This window comes from Rhinoderma darwinii, chromosome 1 (assembly GCF_050947455.1).
Source record: "Rhinoderma darwinii isolate aRhiDar2 chromosome 1, aRhiDar2.hap1, whole genome shotgun sequence".
NCBI classification, from domain to species: domain Eukaryota; kingdom Metazoa; phylum Chordata; class Amphibia; order Anura; family Rhinodermatidae; genus Rhinoderma; species Rhinoderma darwinii.
This window is the reverse complement of record NC_134687.1, coordinates 204,681,890-204,704,390: the sequence shown is the minus strand read 5'-3', so window position 1 is coordinate 204,704,390 and position 22,501 is coordinate 204,681,890. Positions and strand designations below refer to the sequence as shown.

General features: G+C 42.4%; 1 protein-coding gene across 6 annotated transcripts in view; it reads left to right on the top strand.

Moving 5' to 3' along the window:
• ARHGAP24 (Rho GTPase activating protein 24) overlaps positions 1–22,501 on the top strand; it is a 923,793-nt gene that overhangs the window by 888,524 nt on the left and 12,768 nt on the right. For all 6 annotated transcript variants that reach the window (XM_075861028.1, XM_075861020.1, XM_075861033.1 and 3 more), the window contains 2 exons: positions 15,213–15,345; positions 17,369–17,442. In XM_075861028.1, coding sequence (XP_075717143.1) covers positions 15,213–15,345; positions 17,369–17,442 — 207 coding nt within the window. The remainder of the gene's footprint in view (positions 1–15,212; positions 15,346–17,368; positions 17,443–22,501) is intronic.

Genomic DNA, 22,501 nt, shown 5'->3' with positions numbered 1-22,501 from the left:
AAGAAGGATGGTTCTCTTCGTCCTTGTATTGACTACCGAGGTCTCAACCAGATCACGGTGAAAAATAAATATCCGTTGCCACTGATCTCAGAACTGTTTGATCGTATACGTGATGCCAAGATTTTTTCCAAACTAGACCTACGTGGGGCTTACAACCTAGTTCGGATTCGCCAGGGTGATGAATGGAAGACTGCATTTAACACCCGTGATGGACACTATGAATATCTAGTAATGCCCTTCGGCCTGTGTAATGCTCCCGCGGTCTTCCAGAAGTTTGTTAATGACATTTTCCGTGACCACCTCTATGTTTGTGTAGTAGTCTACCTTGATGATATCTTGATTTTTTTTCTCCAGATCCTATGACGCATCAGAGACATGTCCGTCAAGTTTTGCTGCGCTTAAGGGAGAATCGTCTGTACGCTAAGTTGGAAAAGTGCGTGTTTGAAAAAGATGCTCTACCCTTCTTGGGCTATATCGTCTCAAATCGAGGTCTCAAGATGGATCCTGAAAAGGTAAAGTCTGTCCTGGATTGGCCACGCCCTCAAGGCTTGAGGGCCATACAGCGCTTTCTGGGAATCGCCAATTTTTACAGACAGTTTATTCCAAACTTCTCCTCACTGACTTCTCCTATCACTAACCTCACTAGGAAGGGCATGAACACCAAGGCGTGGACTCCTGAGGCAGAGTCCGCATTTAATAGCTTGAAGAGTGCCTTCACGTCAGCCTCTATCCTCCATCATCCAGATGTCTCTCTACAGTTCTCGTTGGAGGTGGACGCATCCTCTGTCGGTGTTAGTGCACTCCTGTTCCAGAGAGGCTCCAAGGGCAAGTCAATGGTATGTGGATATTTTTCTAAGCTCTTCTCTTCCGCAGAACGCAACTACTCAATTGGGGTTCGGGAGTTACTGGCCATCAAATTGGCTCTGGAGGAGTGGAGACATCTACTAGAGGGCGCAGCTCATCCCATCCTGATTTTTACGTACCATAAGAACCTTACCTATCTTCAGACGGCCCAACGGCTGAGCCCTTCTTTACCAGGTTCCAGTTTGATCTCCATTATCGCCCAGCCGACAAGAATGTGAGGGCCTTGTCCAGGTCTTTCGAGACAGAAGACACCATGGAGATTCCATAGAACATCATTGATCCGTCTTGCATTGTCAATCCCCTGCAAGTTGGGGACATTCTTCCAGGGAGGACTTTTGTGCGTCTGGCTGACCGTGGAAGAATCCTACGCTGGGGACACTCCTCTAGACTGGCAGGTCACGCGGGGACCCGTAAGACTCGGGATCTGATTGCTCCTCATTTCTGTTGGCCCACGCTGCCCAAGGACATTATGGACTTTATTTGTTCCTGTTCTGTATGTGCAGCCAACAAGGTCGCTCACTCCAGACCTGCTGGTCTGCTCCAGCCATTGCCTGTGCCCAATGCCCCCTCGCAGCATATAGCTATAAACTTTATGATGAACCTGGCTCTCTCTGCCGGATGCAGTACTTTCTGGGTGGTGGTGGATCGATTTTCAAAGATGACCCACTTCGTTCCTCTGACCGGTCTTCCTTCTACTCCTCTGCTGGCCAAGCTGTTCATCCAACACATCTTCCGCCTGCACGGCTTGCCGCAGCATATTGTGTCTGATCGGGGGGTTCAGTGCACCTCGAAGTTCTGGAGAGCCCTCTGCAGACTCCTAGGTATAAAGTTAGACTTTTCCTCGGCCTACCATCCTCAGTCCAATCGTCAGGTCGAGAGGATTAATCAGATCTTGGAGAACTACCTACGCCACTTCATCTCCAAGCAGCATGATGACTGGGTGCAGTTGCTTCCATAGGCTGAGTTCTCTTACAACAATCATACCAGCGAGTCCACACAGAAGACACCATTCCTTATTATCTATGGCCAGCACTCACGAATTCCTCTCCCGCTCCCTGTTACATCCGAGGTGCCAGCTGCTGACACGGCCTTTGGGGACTTTCTACAGATCTGGCAGCAGACTCGATCCTCCATCCTTCTGGTGGTCGACCGCATGAAGCGGAAGGCGGACACAAGGAGAAGAGAAACCCCTCAGTTTCTTCCTGGCACGAAGGTCTGGCTGTCCTCCAGCAATATTCGACTGAGGGTGCCATCGTACAAATTTTCTCCCAGGTTCCTCGGTCCCTTCTAGATCTTGAAGCAGATCAACCCTACAAGATTCGGCTGCCTCCTACCCCCAACTCCTTCCATGTTTTTCTCCTGAAGCCAGTGGTTCTGAACTGCATTACCAAGACTCCAAGCCCTGCAGTTGCCTCCAGCGGCCCTTCAGACACCTTAGAGGTTAAGGAGATCTTGGACATTAAAAAAGTAAGAGGAAGAACCTTTTATATAGTAGATTGGAAGGGGGTTTGGTCCAGAAGAGAGGTCCTGGGAGCCAGAGGAGAATCTCAACGCTCCTACCCTTATTAAGAGATTTCTCTCTCGTTCTGGTCCCAAGAGGAGGGGGCGTAAGAGGGGGGATACTGTAACGTCTGTGGTCGCTGACCACAAACTCCTTCCATCCATTCAACGCCCTTTTCTCAAGAGTTGTCTGCACATACGGCCATCCTGCTCCACAGTGACCACCAGGGTGCGCTCACGAGCTCCGTCCAGAATTAAGAAGCCAGAGCGCATGCATGTTGGTGATTGAGCTAATTGCTCTAGAGCACCCTGGGCTATAAGAATGTCCCAGCCCCATCCTTTGTTGTATTCCAAGTCTGTCTTGCAAATGGTCCCCTAGTGTTTCCTGCTCCCAGTGTTCCCTGTTCCTGTAACCTGTATCCTGATCTAGTGCCGTGCTTAGCTGTAGCCGTGCTGTGCTGTACACCACGCCTGTCCTGCTTCTCCACGCCTGACGTCTACCTGCTGCCTAGTTCCTGCCAAGTCTGCCTTGCTACTGTCCGAGCTGCCACAGGTACCCTATATAAACTATAGACTCTGACCTGTGCCATGTTGGCCAGCTGCCATACCGCCAAGGCAGCACGGCCGAGTGGGTCCACGAACCCTACGTGACAATACAGTTCTCCTCTTCCCAGTCCAGCAACACAGCATGATCATATAGTATACAGCTTCCATTCCCGACTGTGTTTTAAACTAGTGATACTTCCGGTTGTGTCACAGCTAGAAACTCATCTTTCATATGCCACCAGAACCACTGTTCTAGGTGGCCCACAGCCGGAGATGTGGCTGTTTTAAGTTATCCCCCTTCCCTCCAGCCTCAGTCTCTCACATTGTGTGAAGCAGCTTCATGCTGATAGGACAGCGTCAGAGGCTGTGAGGTAGCTCCACCTCAGGAGAATCGCTGCTGTTACCTCCCACTTGTCTAATAAAGGCTCATTTACATATTTAAAAACAGCTCATAACTTTTTTAAATAATAAACTTGTGACACAATTTTCACTAGCATTATCAGTGTGACAGCGCCTCTCAGATTATCTAGGAGATAGGGCATTACTAAACTAGTGACAGAGCCTCTTTAAGACATTTAGGCCCCATGCACACGACCGTAGCCAAGTTCACGGCCGTGATTTTCGGGTCGGCCGGCAGGGTTGTGTCACCCAAAATCACGGGCCGTGCACATGGCCGCGTCCATTATTTCCTATGAGCCTGGACCGCAGAACACGGCCGTAATAAGACATGCCCGTTCTTTCTGCGGTCCGGGCTCCTGGGCCATGCATGGACCATGGAAACCACGGTCGTGTGCATGGCTGCATAGGAATGAATGGAGCTGCAATTCTCCCGTGAATTTTTGGGGGAATTGCGGCCGCAAAAGCACGTTCATGTGGATGGGGCCTTACTTCTATTTTCTTCTAGCAAGCATCTGATACCATCTCTTTGTAGTATTCCAGCACAATTCATAAAAGGAATACAAACACTGTAAGTTCAGCATAATTTATGCGTCTGCCGTTACTGTCTCCGCTAGGATTGTATGCAGCTGCAGTCATTATGACAGTATAAAGAAATCAGTGTGATTGACTATCATAGTATAGGTGATAGAACAAAGTACACGTGCTATACAGATCGGCATACTTCTCTTCTAATGTAAACATTACATACAGTCAAGTGCACTGTGCAGGTGTCTACTCATTACAAATGCAGATCTGTTCTCGCAGAAGCCTACAAGATAATGCGTACAAATCCTACCAAGGAGGAATTACTTGTCAGTAAAACAGCTATAATTATTTAGGACAAAATGAATAAAGACCAAAATGCAATTGTTATTCACAAAGTATAAACAAAAAAAAAATAACCAGACTAACAAAATATCAACGTATTGTGGGATATATATATATATATATATATGTATGTATATATATATATATATATATACACAGTACGTACGTAGGACTGGTAGTATATACTGTAAGCGCTGCACCCTGGATGGTTTCCTTTTGATAGCTGAATCGTTACAAAAATAATGAACTACTTTGTGGAATTGCAACAATACACAGGTCTATTTTTTTCCTGTTTTAGGCCATGTTCACACAGAGTATTTTGCAGGCGGAAAAATGTGCCTCAAAATTCCTTCAGGAATTTTGAAGTAGATTTTGACCTGCCTGCACTATTTGCGGCGTTTTTTTTTTGGCGTTTTCTGCCGTGGCCATTGAGCGCCGTGGGCAAAATACGCCGTGAAAACCGCTTTCTCTTCCTCCCATTGTCCAAGGAGCTGGAGCTCTAGTTAGGAAAACGGATTTAGTAATAAAGACAGGTTCCAGGGACAACAGGGTTCTTCTTTTCAGAACGAGTGCCCAGTGTGTTGTCAACAGTGAGGGTTTAAGAATAGGCTTAAGGGACAGGCAGAATACCACTGTGTTAACTCCAATGATGCTGAGCAACCCTGCTGTGCATTGACGGAACGTAAACCAAGTATTCGCCAAGTTGAATACTAAGTGCTGTGTATGTTACATATTACAAGAGTATAATCTATACTAACATTGCTATTCCATTTTACATGGGTCAAATTAAAAGTTACATTTTATTCACTATTCCTTCCTCTATATATTTGCTTTCATTTGGAAGGTATAACGGGAACCAGCCCGTTGATTACTTACTGGGAATAATCAACAGATTACATATGCCTCCACTTTATAATCCAAGCAAAACTACTACCAAGCAAAATTCACGCTCCAAATGGCGCTCCTTCCCTTCTTAGCCCTACAGTGTGCCCAAACAGCAGTTTACGTCCACAAGTAAGACATGACCATACCCGGGAGAACCCGCTTAACAATTTATGGGGTAAGATTCTCCTGTGGCACAAGCTAGGCACAAGATATTGAGCGGTGAATAGGCAGATCAGTGGAAAAATTGCAATTTTCACTTTGCATCGTCCACTGCGTATTAATTTCTGAAAACACCTGTGGGGTCTAAATTCTCACTACATCCCTTAATAAATGCCTTTACGGGGGTAGTTTCTTTTTTTTTTTTTTTTGCTACATCAGGGGTTTTGCGGATGCAACATGGCGTCCGCAAACCATTCCAGCAAAATCTACGCTCCAGAAGTCAAATACCACTCCTTTTCTTCTAAACCCTCCCATATATGTAAACAGCAGTTTATAACCACATATGGGGTATTGCTGTACTTGGGAGCAACTACTTTACAAATGTTGGGGTGCTTTTTCTTCTTTATTTCTTGTGAAAATGAAAAATCTTGATCTAAATCTACATCTTATTGGAAAAAAATATATTTTCATTTTCACGGCTTAATTCTAATTAATTCAGCAAAAAACCTTTGGGGTCAAAATGCTCACTATACCCCTAGATGATTCCTTAAGGGGTGTAATTTCCAAAATGGCGCCCAGAAACCATTTCAAAATCCAAATGGCGCTCTTTCCCTTCTGAGCCCTGCCGTATGTCCAAACAGCCTTTTATGACCACATGTGTGGTATTGTTTTACTCGGGAGAAATTGCTTTACAAATGTTGTGGTGCTTTTACTCCTTCAGTCCCTGTGGAAATAAAAAAAAAATTTGCTAAACCTACATTTTCTTTGAAAAAATTTAGATTTTCATTTTCACGACCTACTTCCAACAATTTCTGCAAAAAAACTGTGGCGTCAAAATGCTCACTATACCCCTAGATAAAATTCCGTCAGGTGTGTAGTTTCCCAAATGGGGTCACTTTTGGGGGATTTTCACTGTTTTGGCACCGCAAGAGCTCTTCATACCTGAGATGGTGCCTAAAACATTTTCTAACAAAAAGGAGGCCCAAAATACACTAGGTGCTCCTTTGCTCATGAGGCCTGTGTTTCAGTCCATTAGAAAGCTATTTCCGAAAACTGCAGAATCTGGGCAATAAATATTGAGTTGCGTTTCTCTGGTAAAACCTTCTGTGTTACAAAAAAAATGGATTGAATTTCTGCCCAAAAAAAAATGAAATTTTGTAAATTTCACCTGTACATTGCTTTAATTCTTGTGAAACGCTTAAAGAGTTAAGAAACTTTCTAAATGCTGTTTTTAATACATTGAGGGGTGCAGTTTTTAAAATGGGGTGACTTATTGGAGGTTTCTAATATATTAGGCCCTCAAAGCCACTTCTCAACTGAACTGGCCCCTGTAAAAATAGCCTTTTGAAATTTTCTTGAAACTGTGAGAAATTGCTGCTAAAGTTTTAAGCCTTGTAACGTCCTAGAAAAATAAAAAGATGTTCAAAAAACGATGCCAATCTAAAGTAGACATATGGGGATGTTAATTAGCTACTATTTCGTGTGGTATAACTGCCTGTTTTACAAGCAGATACAGTTAACATTTAGAAAATGGTAATTTTGCAATGGATGTGGTTAAAACATCTTTTGACCATATAGTGTATGCACAGTATTCAATTCAAATTGTGAGAAATGAATCACTGCCTAATTGATCAGTGCATACGCACACACATATATATATATTGTTGGGTCCAGATTGATTTGGACAGTGACACAATCTTCATTATTTGGGCCCTGCATGCCACCACATTGGATTTGAAATGAAACAACTGAGGTGCAATTGAAGTGTAGACTTTCAGGTTTAATTCAAGAGGTTGAACAAAAATATCCTGTGACACGTTTAGGAATTGTAACCATTTTTCTACACAGCCTCCTCATTTCAGGGGCTCAAAAGTAATTGGACAAATTAACATTACCATAAATAAAATGTTTTTTTTTAATACTTTGTAGAGAATTCTTTGCAGGCAATGACTGCCTGAAGTCTGGAACCCATGGACATCACCAAATGCTGGGTTTCCCCCTTTCTGATGCTTTGCCACGCCCTTACAGCGGCTGTCTTCAGTTGTTGCTCGTTTGTGGGTCTTTCTGCAAGTCTTAAGCAAGTGAAATGCAGCTCGATCGGGTTGAGATCTGGTGATTGACTTGGCCATTGCAGATTATTCCACTTTTTTGCCTTAAACTCCTGGGTTGCTTTCGCAGTATGTTTTGGGTCATTGTCCATCTGTACCTTGCTGCATTTGGTTGAATCTGAGCAGAAAGTATATCCCTGAACACTTAAGAATTCATCTGGCTGCTTCTGTCTTCAGTCACATCATCAGTAAACACTAGTGACTCAGTGCCTTTGGCAGCCATGCATGCCCATGCCATCACACTGCCTCCACCATTTTTTACAGAGGCTGTGGTGTGCTTTGGATCATGAGCCGTTCCAAGCCTTCTCCATACTTTCTTCCTCCCATCATTCTGATAGAGGTTGATCTTCGTTTCATCTGTCCAAAGGATGCTGTTCCGGAACTGGGCTGGCTTCTTTAGGCTGAGTTTTTTGCAGAAGGAAAATTCTGCCTCAAAATTGCGTTTGGGATTTTGAGGCAGATTTTGACCTTCCTGCACGGCGTTTGCCACATTTGACGCATTTTTCGCTGCATTTTTCACTCGTGCCTTTCGAGCGCTATGGGCCAAAAACTCTGCGAAATACGCTTCTCTGCCTCCCATTGATGTCAATGGGAGGTCAGAGGCGTAGCCGCGCGAAGATAGGGCATGCCCCTTCTTTCTCCTGCGAGGCGGTTTTACCGCTTTCGGGAGAAACCGCCCCCGCCTCCCATTCAAGTCAATGGGAGGCATTTTCGGCCGGTTTTTGACGAGTTTCGCGGAGCGGTTTTAGCTGGTCAAAATACTCCGTGTGAACAGGGCCTTAAATGTTATTTGGCAAAGTCCAATCTGGCCTTTCTATTTTTGAGGCTGATTAATGGTTTGCACCTTGTGGTGAACCCCCTGTATTTGCTCTCATGAAGTCTTCTCTTTATGGTAGACTTAGATACTGATACACCTACTTCCAGAAGAGTGTTCTTCACGTGGGTAGATGTTGTGAAGGAGTTTTTTTTTCAAGAATGTACCAAACTGTTGATTTGGCCACTCCTAACATTTGTGCTATTTCTCTGATGGATTTCTTCATTTGTTTCAGCCTAAGGATGGTCTGTTCCACTTGCATTGAGAGCTACTTTGACCTCATGTTGTGGGTGCACAGCAACAGCTTCCAAATGCAAATGCCACATCTGGAATCAACTCCAGACCTTTTACCTGCTTAATTGATGATGGATTAGCGAAGGAATAGCCCATGCAGCCCATTAAATAGCTTTTGAGATAATTGTCCAATTACCTTTGGTCCCTTGAAAAAGAGACCGCTACATATTAAAGAGCTGTAATTCCTAAACCCTTCCTCAAGTTAAATTAAAGCTGAGAGTCTGCACTTTAAGCCCATATTCATTATATAACTGTATATTCAATATGGTTTGGTAAAAAGCTAAAATGTCAAAACTTGTGTCACTGTCCAAATAATTCTGGACCTAACTGTATGTGTGTGTGTGTGTCTGTGTGTGTGTGTGTGTATATTTATATATATATATATTTCAAACATTCAGAAAATGTCCCTCTTTCTCATTCTGCACATTATGGAGAAGACTCGTAGCTCAGCAGAATCTTGGTATCTGTAAATCAGGCTAATTGGTGTCTTAGTAAGGAATTTCACAAATTAATGGTGGGAGTGCAGTGTTGTTCTGGAGACTTAAACCTCCCCATACAGTAATAGAACACACATTATGAAATGTCTTCTTTTTTTTTTTTCACTAGAGCATCTTAAGGGATTTTTAACTGCGCATGTCCTGCAAAATACAAAATCCGCCAGAATCTACAGCCCAGTTTACATATTTATTTTATTTATAATGCTACAAAAGGCAAAGCTAGAAAAGCATATGTACATTTTGCATATTTTATTGCTGAAGTAAGCTTAAAATAAATAGTCTTGCAAATAGTCTTGATTTAAAATATCTTAAAATTTGGAGTATACAGCTCCTATTCAGACCTATGTTTTTCCATTGTTACAGAATATAAACAAATTCTAACCTATTGGACACAGCAAACAAATGCACACGCATCAGAGAGATGCCGCTCACACAGTTCATATGCCACTCATACGGTGCACAAATATCACCACACAATAAACATGTCTGTGAGAAATTGTGGCCATTCACCCAGAACAGCACTTGTGAGGTCAGACACTGACACTAATGTTGGACAAGAAACATTTACAGAAATCAAAAGCTCTTTCAATCAAAAAAAACTTAGCAGGCCAAGTTACATGTTAACATAGGACCCCTTCTTTAATATCACCGTCACAATTCTTGCATCCATTGAATTTGTGAGTATTTGGACAATTTCTGCTTGAATATCTTTGCAGGATGTCAGAATAGCCTCCCAGAGCTTCTGTTTTGATGTGAACTGCCTCCCACCCTCATAGATATTTTGCTTGAGGATGCTCTAAAGGTTCTCAATAGGGTTGAGGTCAGGGGAACATGGGGGCCACACAGTGAGTTTCTCTCCTTTTATGCCCATAGCAGCGAATGACACAGAGGTATTCTTTGCAGCATGAGATGGTGCATTGTCATGCATGAAGATAATTTTGCTACGGAAGGCACGGTTCTTCTTTTTGTACCACGGAAGAAAGTGGTCAGTCATAAACTCTACATACTTTGCAGAGGTCATTTTCACACCGTCAGGGACCCTATAGGGGCCTACCAGCTCTCTCCCCATGATTCCAGCCCAAAACATGACTCCGCCACCTCCATGCTGACGTCGCAGCCTTGTTGGGGCATGGTGGCCATTCACCAACCATCCACTACTCCATCCATCTGGACCATCCAGGGTTGCACGGCACTCATCAGTAAACAACACGGTTTGAAAATTAGTCTTCATGTATTTCTGAGCCCACTGTAACCATTTCTGCTTGTGAGCATTGTTTAGGGGTGGCCGAATAATTGCTTTATGCACACTTGCAAACCTCTGGAGGATCCTACACCTTGAGGTTCGCGGGACTCCAGAGGCACCAGCGGCTTCAAATACCTGTTTGCTGTTTTGCAATGACATTTTAGCAGCTGCTCTCCTAATCCTATTAATTTGTCTGGCAGAAACCTTCCTCATTATGCTTTTATCTGAATTAACCCGTCTGTGCTCTGAATCAGCCACAAATCTTTTCACAGTACGATGACCACGCCTAAGTTTTCTTGAAATATCCAATGTTTTCATACATTGTCCAAGGTATTGCACTATTTCACGCTTTTCGGCAGCAGAGAGATCCTTTTTCTTTCCCATATTGCTTGAAACCTGTGGCCTGCTTTATAATGTGGAACGTCCTTCTTAAGTAGTTTTCCTTTGATTGGGCACACCTGGAAAACTAATTATCACAGGTGTCTGAGATTGATTACAAAGATCCAAAGAGCCCTAAGACACAATACCATCCATGAGTTTAATTGAAAAACTAATAATTAAATGTTTATAACACTTAAATCCAATGTGCATAATAATTTGGAACACGGTGTATTCCATGAGGCTGGGTTCACATGTACCAATAGTGACGGAGCAGAAAGCTACCGACCGGGGCATTAGGGGGTGCACCCGCATGGGGTGCCCGAAGGCCATTCTTCCACATAAGGAGACACCGGCAATATAAATGGAGCATAGTAGGTGGTAGACTTTGTATTGGGGCTCAGAAGCTTCAAATTACACCTTTGGCTATTGCATCTAAAAGTCAAATCCTATCAAAACAAGGAATACCGAATAACAAATATTCAATTATAATTGTTAATGAATAAGATTTAAAATAATACTTACAAACGCAGCACACAAAATGGCCCAATTTTAAAGAATATCACAAGGAAGCATTTCACAAGAGTATACCCAAATGTGAACAAAAAGTTCAATAGGACAAATGCCATAATAACACAGAGTGCGCCAGTTCTAGTTAAACAAACCCTCACGGGTATATTCTATTTATTCACCAAGTATCTGCGACCCCACTGGAGTCTCTCTCATGTATTTATAGGAAGTGACCTCATCTGTTGATTCCCAGGCCCCCTCTCCTGTAAACCAAGATGGCCACGGCGCTTCTCAAACTACTCAGTGCTCCTTCCCCTCAACAGCTTTAAAGGGACTCTGTCACCAGTTTATTAACTCCCTATCTCCTAACTAATCTAATAGGCACTTTGCTGCTGATAACTACAGTGGGATTTGTTTCAAAAAACGTTTATTTTTTGCAAAGTTATGAGCATTTTTCTAAATATGCTAATGTGGCTCTAATAGCCAAATAGGTGGTGACTCTTTTCACTCTGGGCAGTGTAATGTTTTCTGTATGACGCTGTCCAATCAACATGCAGCTTCTACCCATTCCCTGGCCAGCAACACAGCGTGATCTTATAGTATCCATTCCCAACTATGTATTCAACTGGCGATATCTCATAGATTAGAATCTCCTCTTTCATATGCCATCAGAACTGTTCTAGGTGGTCCACAGCCCGAGATATGGCTATTTGAAGTGATCTCCCTTCCCTCCTTCCTTAGTCTCTCACACTGTGTGAAGAAGCTTCATTCTGATAGGACAGCGTCAGAGGCTGTGAGGTAGCTCCACCTCAGGAGAATCGCTGCTGTTACCTCCCACTTGGCCAGTATAGGCTCATTTTACATATTTAGAAAAAAAGCTCATAACTTTTAAAATAATAAACGTTTCGGGACACAATTCTCACTAGCATTATCAGTGTGGCAGCGCCTATTAGATTAGCTAGGAGATAGGATGTGTCACTAGTTTAGTAATGCCCTATTTAAATCCCTTACCAATGCTACACCCGCTGGCAGCAGCACTTTCCACATCTTATCCCTCCCCAATGATAGTAGCAGTTTCCCCACCACCAGCTCTCAATTACTGGCAGTAGTATCCCCACCACAGAGCAGAGGTACGAAGGTGATGCTGAAGGTAGGAGAAAAAGTGTCAGCAGTCTCCAGGCTTCTCTCCTCTGCGGTGCCTCTCTAGTCTCCACATTGCTGCTGTGTTGAGGACCTGTGAGGTCATCATGTAACTATGATGTCACTGCAGGTCCTTCACCTGTTCTAGCCACAGAAGCATTCACTAATATTGCAGGGCTGGCAGAATCTGTGCAGATATGTTGCCCCCTGCAGTCAGTACAGAGCGCCTGTCGGCTCATGTATAGTGCGCCCCTTCTAGGTTCAGTGACTGTAGTAGGCTGTGTAGTGCATTGGGTGGGGACGAGCCAGCTGCTGCGGAGAAGGAGGAGAGCAGCCCACTGCAGATACCATCTGCATTTGCCAGAATTGCCATATGGGCAGTCTGGGCCTGTATCTGGCACTGTGTCCTAGTTCCTGTTATAAACTGAACCATAGTGCAGATGTCAACAGAGTCTTCGTATACTTTATGCTATAAATTATATGTTATGCTGTAACTTTAATCCCAAATACATTTTAATTAGTCTGTTCCTCCAATAAAGTTTATAGCAGAATAACGCCTTCCCAGAATGCTAGTGGGCTAAGTGGGCCTTCTCTGTGACCCGCTGTGCCAAAGTAATTGATGTTTAGAAAGACTTGTTGAGGGCAAGGGGAGGAATGTTAAAGCTAAGTAATCGTCTCTGACAAACCTTTCCATAGAATGTTCATATCACTGTGAAGACTTTATGAAAATGGCACCACCCTAAGGGAAACCGCATTAAAAGAAGCAGGAATCTTTTATCTTCTTACACGCAGGATGGCGCTGGAGAGGTTACAGTATGTTTGCAAAGGCCAAGTAGTGCTATGTACTAAACAGATATAGTATTGTCACATAAACCATAAAATATAATATTTTTGGTTTTATGGGGCAATGTTTTTGTTTTTTTTTAGTAATCATTCATTGACTTCACTGGTAGAAGTGACCTGATCCCATAACACTATATTTTGTCATATGGTCTAGTGTATTTTTCTGTGCTGCTTATCTTGGTGTATTACCAGTGAATAAAGGCCGATAAATAATTTATTTCGATTATAAGATCTATTTTTCTGAAGATAAAATATTACATTGTCAACTTTCCTGTGCTGTTCTATGAGAAAAAAAAATAAATGTGCTGTGACATTCTGCCATCTAGTGGTAGAATTAGGTAGTTACTCATGCTTCATGTTTCACCATTAGATGATTAGGAAACAACACAATAGTGTAATAAGATGTATGAGCTAAAACAAAACAAAAAAAAAACACAGAAATTGTACCACGTTTATCAATATGATACATAATATATAATATATTTGACGCATTATATATTTTAGGCAATTCACTAGGCATGCTAGACACATTTCTCTTCCTTGGAAAACCTATTGTATATAGCCCACAGGAAAAACAATATAATAATACCTTTATTGAATCAGAGCATAAACATAATACAACCCTGCAAAAGCATGAAAAACTGTACACGTGTCTGACAATAAAAATAACACTGAAAAGATGGTGACTTGCACAGAAATGTTCCAATATATAAAAAATAATATTGTATCAGTGAATGGTATAAAAATGTCTGAAACGAAACCTAATGTTTATATCAATGGACATGTATTAAAAAAGACCTCCAGTGGATACACAGCTTTCGATGTCTGCAGCCCCACCTGACTGTATACCACACTCTACACTTCTTTTATGTATACTTTTAGAACTATTGCCTTGTCTCTGCTTTAAAAAAGCCTCAGTTTTGATTCTTAGATTTCCCCAGCTTTCTCTTCCTCTCTGCTTTGCTATCAAACTCATGATGCTTCAGCACATCACATGACCAGTTAAAGACCATACCATTCCTGCATGCTGGGGGACACTGTGATTATCATTCTCCTATTCGCTGAGAAACCATACGTATACAGACAGGGAGGCTGCACTATATTCTTCTACATTATACCTGTGTGACAGGAACCTGTCTAAGTATCACCGTGCCTGATTCACACTGCTGCTAAGCAACCATCCCAGTCTGATATATAGAGATAGAAGCAGCAAGAAAAATAATAGCTGAGAGACTGACACATGGAATACCATAATACTACACATGGGAAAGTTTCGTTTTGGTCGGAGTGTCCCTTTAAATGTGCAGGAATGTATAACATATGCAAAAATAGTTAAATAAAATGGGTATCTAGCAAATTAAAAATGACAGAATAAATACCATACCAACCAGAACCAGACATGCTGTGATGTATCTGAAACCAATCACCTCAGATCCTAACCCAATTTTGCCTGCTGCTTCCTGGATTTTGCATTGAGGCCAAGGTACTTCAAGTTACACCTTGGCTTGGCTCAAATACAAAATGTTTACCAGGTTTCCCCCAACCATCAGATGTCATCTACAGTACTGCAGTCATCTTATGTAAGCGCCAGAGTCGGGAGCAACTGCAACCGCCGCACACGCCAATGGTGTCATGTGATAAGAAAACAATTGCACGCTTACCCATCATAACAAACAATAAGACCGCGTATACGTGTTTTTGGAAGTTGTCCATCTTGCTAGGTACTTTTTTGAGTTCCTCTCTGACACAACATGTACTATAATGAAAATACAATTCTACTATGTGGTAACAGAGCAATACTAGCAGACTATGGACTCATTTTTTATTTCTACGTTTAATCAGACTTACATAAAATATATAACCCTTCACCTGATTTTGATGTATTGTTTTACTTTCTATGCTGCCTTTTTATTATCGCAGGAGCTATTCCGGCCCCATACTGTTCATGTCAATAGGGAAGCTCTTATAGAGCAATGACTAATGCACACGTTTATTTCATTCGACATGAAAGCAAATGCAGACAAAGAGAAAATGAAGACGTTTTCTAGGCGTAGTATAGAAATCATGTATGAAACTATGGCAGAGATTAGACACTATGCTATGGATTTGCAGACGGATTCTTCTGTATAAACATTTACCACGGCCTTCTTTTTTGTTATCTCCAGTAATACAGATGTCCACACCGTAGCCTCCCTTCTGAAGCTGTACCTGCGAGAGCTGCCAGAGCCTGTCATCCCATATTCAAAGTATGAAGATTTCCTCTCATGTGCAAAACAGCTGAGCAAGGAGGAGGAATCCGTAAGTAGCCTGAGAATTAGCGAGCGGGGTGATCGCCATGTTGATGAAATGCTTTCCCAATCTTCATTTATTTATGAAGGAAAATCTGTATATTGTATCACGTGCTTTATTATATCATATCATAGATAAGGGTGAGTTTTGGAAGAGCTGACTCTTCACGAGTAAGAAAACGATCTGGTTACCTAATAGCATGACATGAACTATGATGTTTCTTGTATTTAGCTCTGCTCTCTATACTATGTTACCTTGTAAACAACATAATTCATAGTACAAAAATGTTACTTTTAAAGATATTTTTTTATTTGGACTCTGAATTTGTCTCAAAAATCCAATTCTAGACCTTGTTTAAGGGTGAGACCACACACCGCGGCAGGGGCTGGTAGCCAAAACCACGCCCACATGGGTAATGAATGGCCACACGATTTAGACTGTAAATCTGCGGTATTACTGTCAAAATCGTTCGCTCATCCGTCACCGCACGTGGGCGTGGTTTCATCCGCCCGTGGCTGCTGCTCACAGCGAGTTCTTAGCCTATAAGTATTTATAGCATTTGGAGACAATTATCTGAAATTGATGGCCGGCTGGAAAATGGACAAAAATTGGCATCATTTGGGTGGGTTCTGAAGGCCATATATATATTATATCTCTATTAAGAAAATTAACAGGCAGGGATGTTACTGTAGGTGGGCAGGGGTTGCAGTCCCAGTTTAGTGCTTGAGGGGCCTACTGGCGCCACCGCCACATATGAGGACATCAGGGCTATAGGAAGAATCTTGTGTTATCAATTAATCCCAATCCATACTTGCCCACGTTCAATCTAATATTGTGTGTAGGCATGCCATTTTGAAATCTGGTTTGGTTTTTGTAGTTAAGGTCATTGCTTTATAGTGAGGATTAATCCCATAACCAAAAGTCCAGAAGTCCATTCTGCTAACCTTCCTTTTTCCAAAGTCCCATTTTCCTGGTATGACATATTGATGTGAAATAAAAGCCTACTACTGTATACTTCCATCCAGGGGTTGCACCCAGGTGCTGGAGCCAAAAGAGACCCAAAAGGTCCCTATGCCCCATATTAGGCGATCAGTACTATAAAAAATGTTGCGTAATAGTTGGGGGGACCTGTTATAGATTTTGCATTGGGGCCCTGGAGCTTCAAGTAAAGCCCCTGTATCCTCCTTTTGTAATATCACCATATATTGATATGAGTAGATCTTCTTTATGGCAACATGAGCACTAGAAGAAAAAGTAAAGTGAAGATTTGAGCATCATAGGATATAGAAGTTGTCTAGTTGTCCAGATTCATGGAATGAAGTTATGTGTGGGTCGGAGTTCTATGAAGAAACCTCTAGAATACAGGGGTGGGGGAGGGGATTATCAGGTTTATTTCATGCTGCGGCACATAACAGGATCAGTCATCATTTACATTTTTAAGCCATAGAAATATATAATTTCAGATTTTTGAACCATTGATGCAGAGATTATGTACAATTACAATGTAATGGTATGTTCAGACGTGGCGGAATTGCTGTTGAATTCCGCTGTGGACAGTCCGCAGTTGAAATCCGCAGCAGCTATTTTTCCATTGGTTTCTATACCTTTATAGGTAACTTTGTTCAGACGTTGCAGAAAATAACAGTGAGGAATGCAGAATTTAGGCTGCGGCGCAGAATTTTCCCACCGCAGCATGAACAGTCTGTTACGGAGAAACAGCGGATTTTCACTGCAGATTTCAGCCTTTGCAATGCAAAAGCTGAAATCTGCGGCAAGTCCGCTGTGATATCCGCAACATCTGAATTACCTGTCAAATATGCAAACGAAGCGTTGCTGCAGACTCGTTGCGTAATTGGCACGTATTTGCAGCAACATTTGCTGCGGAAAAATTCTGCCACGTCTGAACATGCTTTTATAGGTAAAGAAAAGCAGCCAGTGAGGAATTTATTGACACCCTCAGACCTTCAGTTCTCACAGTTTTCTGTTTTATGATAATACCCTGCATAATAATAATGTTCATTTTACTTTACAGGGAGTGGCTGAACTAGTGAAGCAAGTGAAAAGCCTTCCGACAGTAAATTACAACTTATTGAAGTACATTTGTAGGTAAGATTCCTATGTAGCACATAAACAAATAAAACAGATTTCGTGTACGAAAAATTACTTTACGTTATTCCCATCTAAGACATGGCATATCCATAGGATAAGTGTCTGTTAGATACAGCTCCGAGCTCTGGGACCTGAAGTACTTGCACCTATGCTCCATTCTAATGGACATAGACCCCCATAAAAGTGAATAGAGACAGCTATGCACATGTGTGGCCAACTCCCCATTATTTCTCGGTCGGATGCCGCTCCTGGTGGCCGCCTTGCAGCCGTGATGTGGGTCAGGGGACACCTGTTCTTGACATAGGTACGGATCCCAGAACTGGGACCCGCATCAATCAAACATTTATGGTATATCCTGTGGAAATGCCATAAATGTCAAAGATAAAACAATGTGGTCAAGGCTTTAGTTATATTTTATTAGGGGTAAGCGTGTTCTTATAATCTGCTAGGTGAGCACATTTTTGTAATATATCACTTTACGATTGATCTAATTCAGAAGCTTTTCTATACTTAGTGCTTTAATGGTCTACATTTCAAGAAAAATTTCAGAAAAATTTCAGATAAATTTCGCTGGTACAGCTTCTTCAGGGGTACTAAGGGTGAAGAAGCGGTACCAGCGAAACGCGCGTCAGGGCGTTGTCTCATTGTGTGGACCACCTAATTACCTTCATTTCCATGGGTAAGAATTGTTACACTGGCCCCCCTGGTGATACCAGGTGGGCATAGATTTACATCTTCGGTCATTCCAGGGCACTCTTCCCCGATCTTTGTCTGGTATTCTGGGCAGATTACTATTTCTAGTGTCTCTTATATCTGAAATTTTTCTGACACCTCAGTGTCACCTATTGTCATATTTTAAATAGGAGATATTAGACTTATAAACGCTTAGTCAATTGTACACAATTAACTAAGTGGTCTCTTTTGCTGCCTGTTGTATACACTTCTTTAGTATGTAATATTAACATTATGCCATAGGCTATACTATCGTCTCTTTTGAGTGATCCACATACAGACTCTGTTTTAGATCCTCGCTTTGTTTTTATATTTCTCTTGTTTTTTATATAGTAATAAATAAAATGTATACCTTTTGCTAGTACTTGTGGCGTTGTGACACCTTGTTCTCATTTTCTTGTCATAATAATTTGGAGTTTGCTACCCTTTATTTATATTTTGGAGGTGTCTCAACATTTGTTGGCTACACCTAACCAGTCATTTGACCTGTGAGACAATGACCAGAGTGCAGCATAATATAAGAGTATGACTACATCAAATACTAAGAGCTAATCCCTGTGAAGTGCAGTGAACAATTATAGTTGCTTCAAAGACCACGAAACCACCTTGCATAGCGGCAGCATCCATATGTCACTACCCATGTGATTTGGGTAGAAGAATTATGTGCACCTAAAGGGGCTTTCCAATCAGGGACATTTATGGCACATTCACAGGATATGCCATAAATGTCAGATAAGTATAAAAGAGTATCCGGCACACCAATTTTTGAAACAAAAGGTATTTTTATTTTGTTTTTAATGCCAAGAGTGCGATGTTTCGGTCAAAGGCGACCTTCATCAGGCACTTTGCCGTGCTGGAAAACTGTATAGACGAGCGCTAGTGGGGCTGATAGCGGCTGGCGATGTCAGATAGATGCAGGTTCCCCCTCTGGGACTCAAACTGAAAACTAGAACGGGGCCCCCTAAACCCCGTTCTACCTCTCTATGTTCCAGCTGACGTGTGTATCCTGACCATGAAGAAGAAAACAGCGTAACTCGCTGAACTACGCTGTTTCTGTAAGTCCAATAGTGGTGAATGGCAGTTACAGAAACAGTGTAGCATGAAAGCTATGCTGTTTCCGTAACTACTTTTCAGTTCTATGGAAACAGTGTAGCTCAGCGAGCTATGCTGTTTTCTTCTTCATGGTTGGGATATGTCATAAATGTCCTTAACCCCTTGCGTACCTTCGCCGTAATAGTACGTCGCTGGCCGCTTATTCCAGCGTACCTACGCCGTACTATTGCGGAGAAGGATCAAACTGTCACTATGTGAAATCACATAGTGATAGCGAAATGGCGGCAGCTGTCAGTGATAGCTGACCGCCTCTGTTGCCGGGCTGGGGACAGATCTGCATGCCCCGATGTCGGCGATTGCTGTCATTGGTCAGTCTTTAGAGACTGACCAATCACAGTTATCTATGATGTAGGAAACCGGAGAAAGCTCCTGTCAGCGTCTCTGATCTCCTCATTTCTGTGAGAACTGTGAGAGTGACAGAAATACAGTGGAAAAACAGCGTTTCTAGTGACCAATTTAGTGCCCATCTGCCCTTTATAGTGCCCATCTGCCCTTTATAGGGCCCATCTGCCCTTTATAGTTCCCATCTGCCCTTTATAGTGCCCATCATCCCTCAGAATATACCTAATAATATTCTTTAGTGCCCATTAGGGCCCAGCAGTCCTCTCTAGTGCCCACCAGCCATCTTTAGTACCCACCAGCCATTTTAGTGCCCACCAGCAATCTTTAGTGCCCACCAGCCCCCTTTGGTGCTCATTATAGTGCCCATCAGTCCTCCCTAGTAACAATCAAACCTATATAATACTTTTCTTTAGTGCCCATCAGTATATTAGCCCCCTTTAGTGCCCATCAGCCCTCTTTACTGCCCATCCTTTACTGCCCATCCTTTAGTTCTGCTATAGATCCTACCAGCACCTTTTATCGTCCACCAGCACCTTTTACTGCCCACCCTTTAGTGACGCTATAGTATCTGCCAGCACCCATTAGCGTCCACCAGCACCCTTTACTGCCCATCCTTTAGTACTGCTATAGTTCACCAGCACCTTTTAGTGTCCACCAGGACCCATTACTGCCCACACTTCAGTGACGCTATAGTGTCTGTCAGCACACGTTAGTGCCCACCAGCACCGTTTACTGCCCACCCTTTAGTGCCAATCAGCACTAGTTCAACCTCGCCCACTACTACCATATATTTGAGTAGTAGTTTTGTGGGGTTCTACATTTTATCTTCATAAAAAAAATACAAAAAAACAAAAAAAAAAATACAAAAAAAGTTTTAGTAATTTAGTAGTAATTTTGTGTGCTACTTTTGCACGTTACAGTTTCCTTGCCAATACTGTTCAGGAATTTAGTTTTGCACGTCAGGGTTAGTGCAGTGTTATTACACACCCATAATGTCTCGTCTATTTAGCGTGGAGGAGGCATATGCCATTTTATGTTCAGATACAGAAAGCGCCAGTGAGGGTGGATCTGAGTTTGTGTTATCCTCCTCCAGTGATGATGAGGAACCCCCTCAGAAACGAAGCAGGGCTAGTGATCCGAATGAGCCCAGCACAAGTGACCCCAGCACCAGTGACCCCATATGGCTATCGCCTACCTCTTACACACCTGAAATTCCTGCGTTTACCTCTGCCCCTGGCATAAAAATAAATCCAACTGACTTTCAGGAAATAGATTTTTTTAAATGGTTTTTTTCGGATACTTTAGTTGACCTAATGGTTGTGCAAACAAATTTATATGCACAACAATTCTTAGGCAAAAATCCGACATCCCATTATGCCAGAACCCAAGCTTGGCATCCAACCAATGCAAATGAAATTGCAACCTTCTGGGGGCTCTTGCTCCACATGGGCCTTATAAAAAAGCCAACCATCAAATCATATTGGTCCACAGATGTTTTGTATGATACACCTGTATTCCGTGCTGTGATGCCGCGAAAATGTTTTGAGGCCCTTTTAAAGTTTTTACACTTTGCTGACAATGAGCAGTGCCCCCCCCCCCCCCGATCATCCAAATTTTGATAGGCTGTTCAAAATTAGGCCCATCATCACATATTTTAATTTGGTTTTTGCAGAAGTTTATGTTCCTGAAAAAAACATAGCCATTGACGAATCTTTAGTCCATTTCAAAGGAAGGCTTCATTTCTGACAATACTTGCCAAACAAAAGAGCCAGATATGGCATAAAAATATATAAACTGTCCGAGAGCCAGTCTGGATACACACACACCTTTCGTGTGTACGAGGGGAAAGACAAACCGATTAGTCCCCCAGAGTGTCCCCCAGTTCTTGGCACATACGGTAAAATAGTGTGGGACCTGCTGCATCCTCTGATGGATAAGGGGTACCACCTATACCTCGACAACTTCTATACCAGCGTTCCGCTTTTTAAGTGCCTTGTTGAAAGGAAAACAATGGCCTGTGGCACTGCTCGCAGGAATCTAAAATACCTCCCAAAGCCTTTTCTTGCTGAGAAACTGTCAGTTGGCGAAACCAGGGCACGATATGATGAAAATGTGCTCCTGGTAAAATTCAGGGACAAAAAAGAGGTCCTCATGCTCTCCACAATACATGGCAACACCACAAATCCAGTTTCAGTGCGTGGAACAAGCACCACTGTTTCAAAGCCTGTATGCATACAGGCCTACAACAAGCATATGGGAGGGGTGGATTTGGGAGATCAACTAATGAAGCCATACTGTGCCATGCGAAAGACAAAAGTATGGTACAAAAAACTGTCCGTATATTTAATTGAAATGGCCCTCCTCAATTCTTTTATTTTGTACCGAAGTGCTGGCAATCGTTCTAGGTACCTCGAGTACCTTGAAAAAGTAATTAAAAAATTAATTTTTAAAGAGCAAGAGGAAGGAGCGAGTAGCAGGGCTTCAGGAAGTGAGGCAAATAGAATTGTCCCTGGCCAGCACTTCCCCAGTGAAGTACCCCCAACAGAAAAAAAGAGCCATCCACAAAAACGATGTCGCGTGTGCTCGAAGAGGGGTATCCGAAAGGATACGATATATCAATGCAGCACTTGCCCCTCCAAACCAGGGCTTTGCATGAAAGAATGTTTCAGAATCTACCATTCTTCAGTGGACTACTAATTTTTTTCATGCCATTTTCAGGATGTCCATATAAACTTCATCTTAAATTTTATGTCACCTTCATTTAAAAATTGTCCACTTGTGCACCAATTGGATATATAAAACAAAACAAAAAATCATTATACCCCTAGATGAATACCACCATGGTGGCCCAAAATCACCGAAGCAAAAA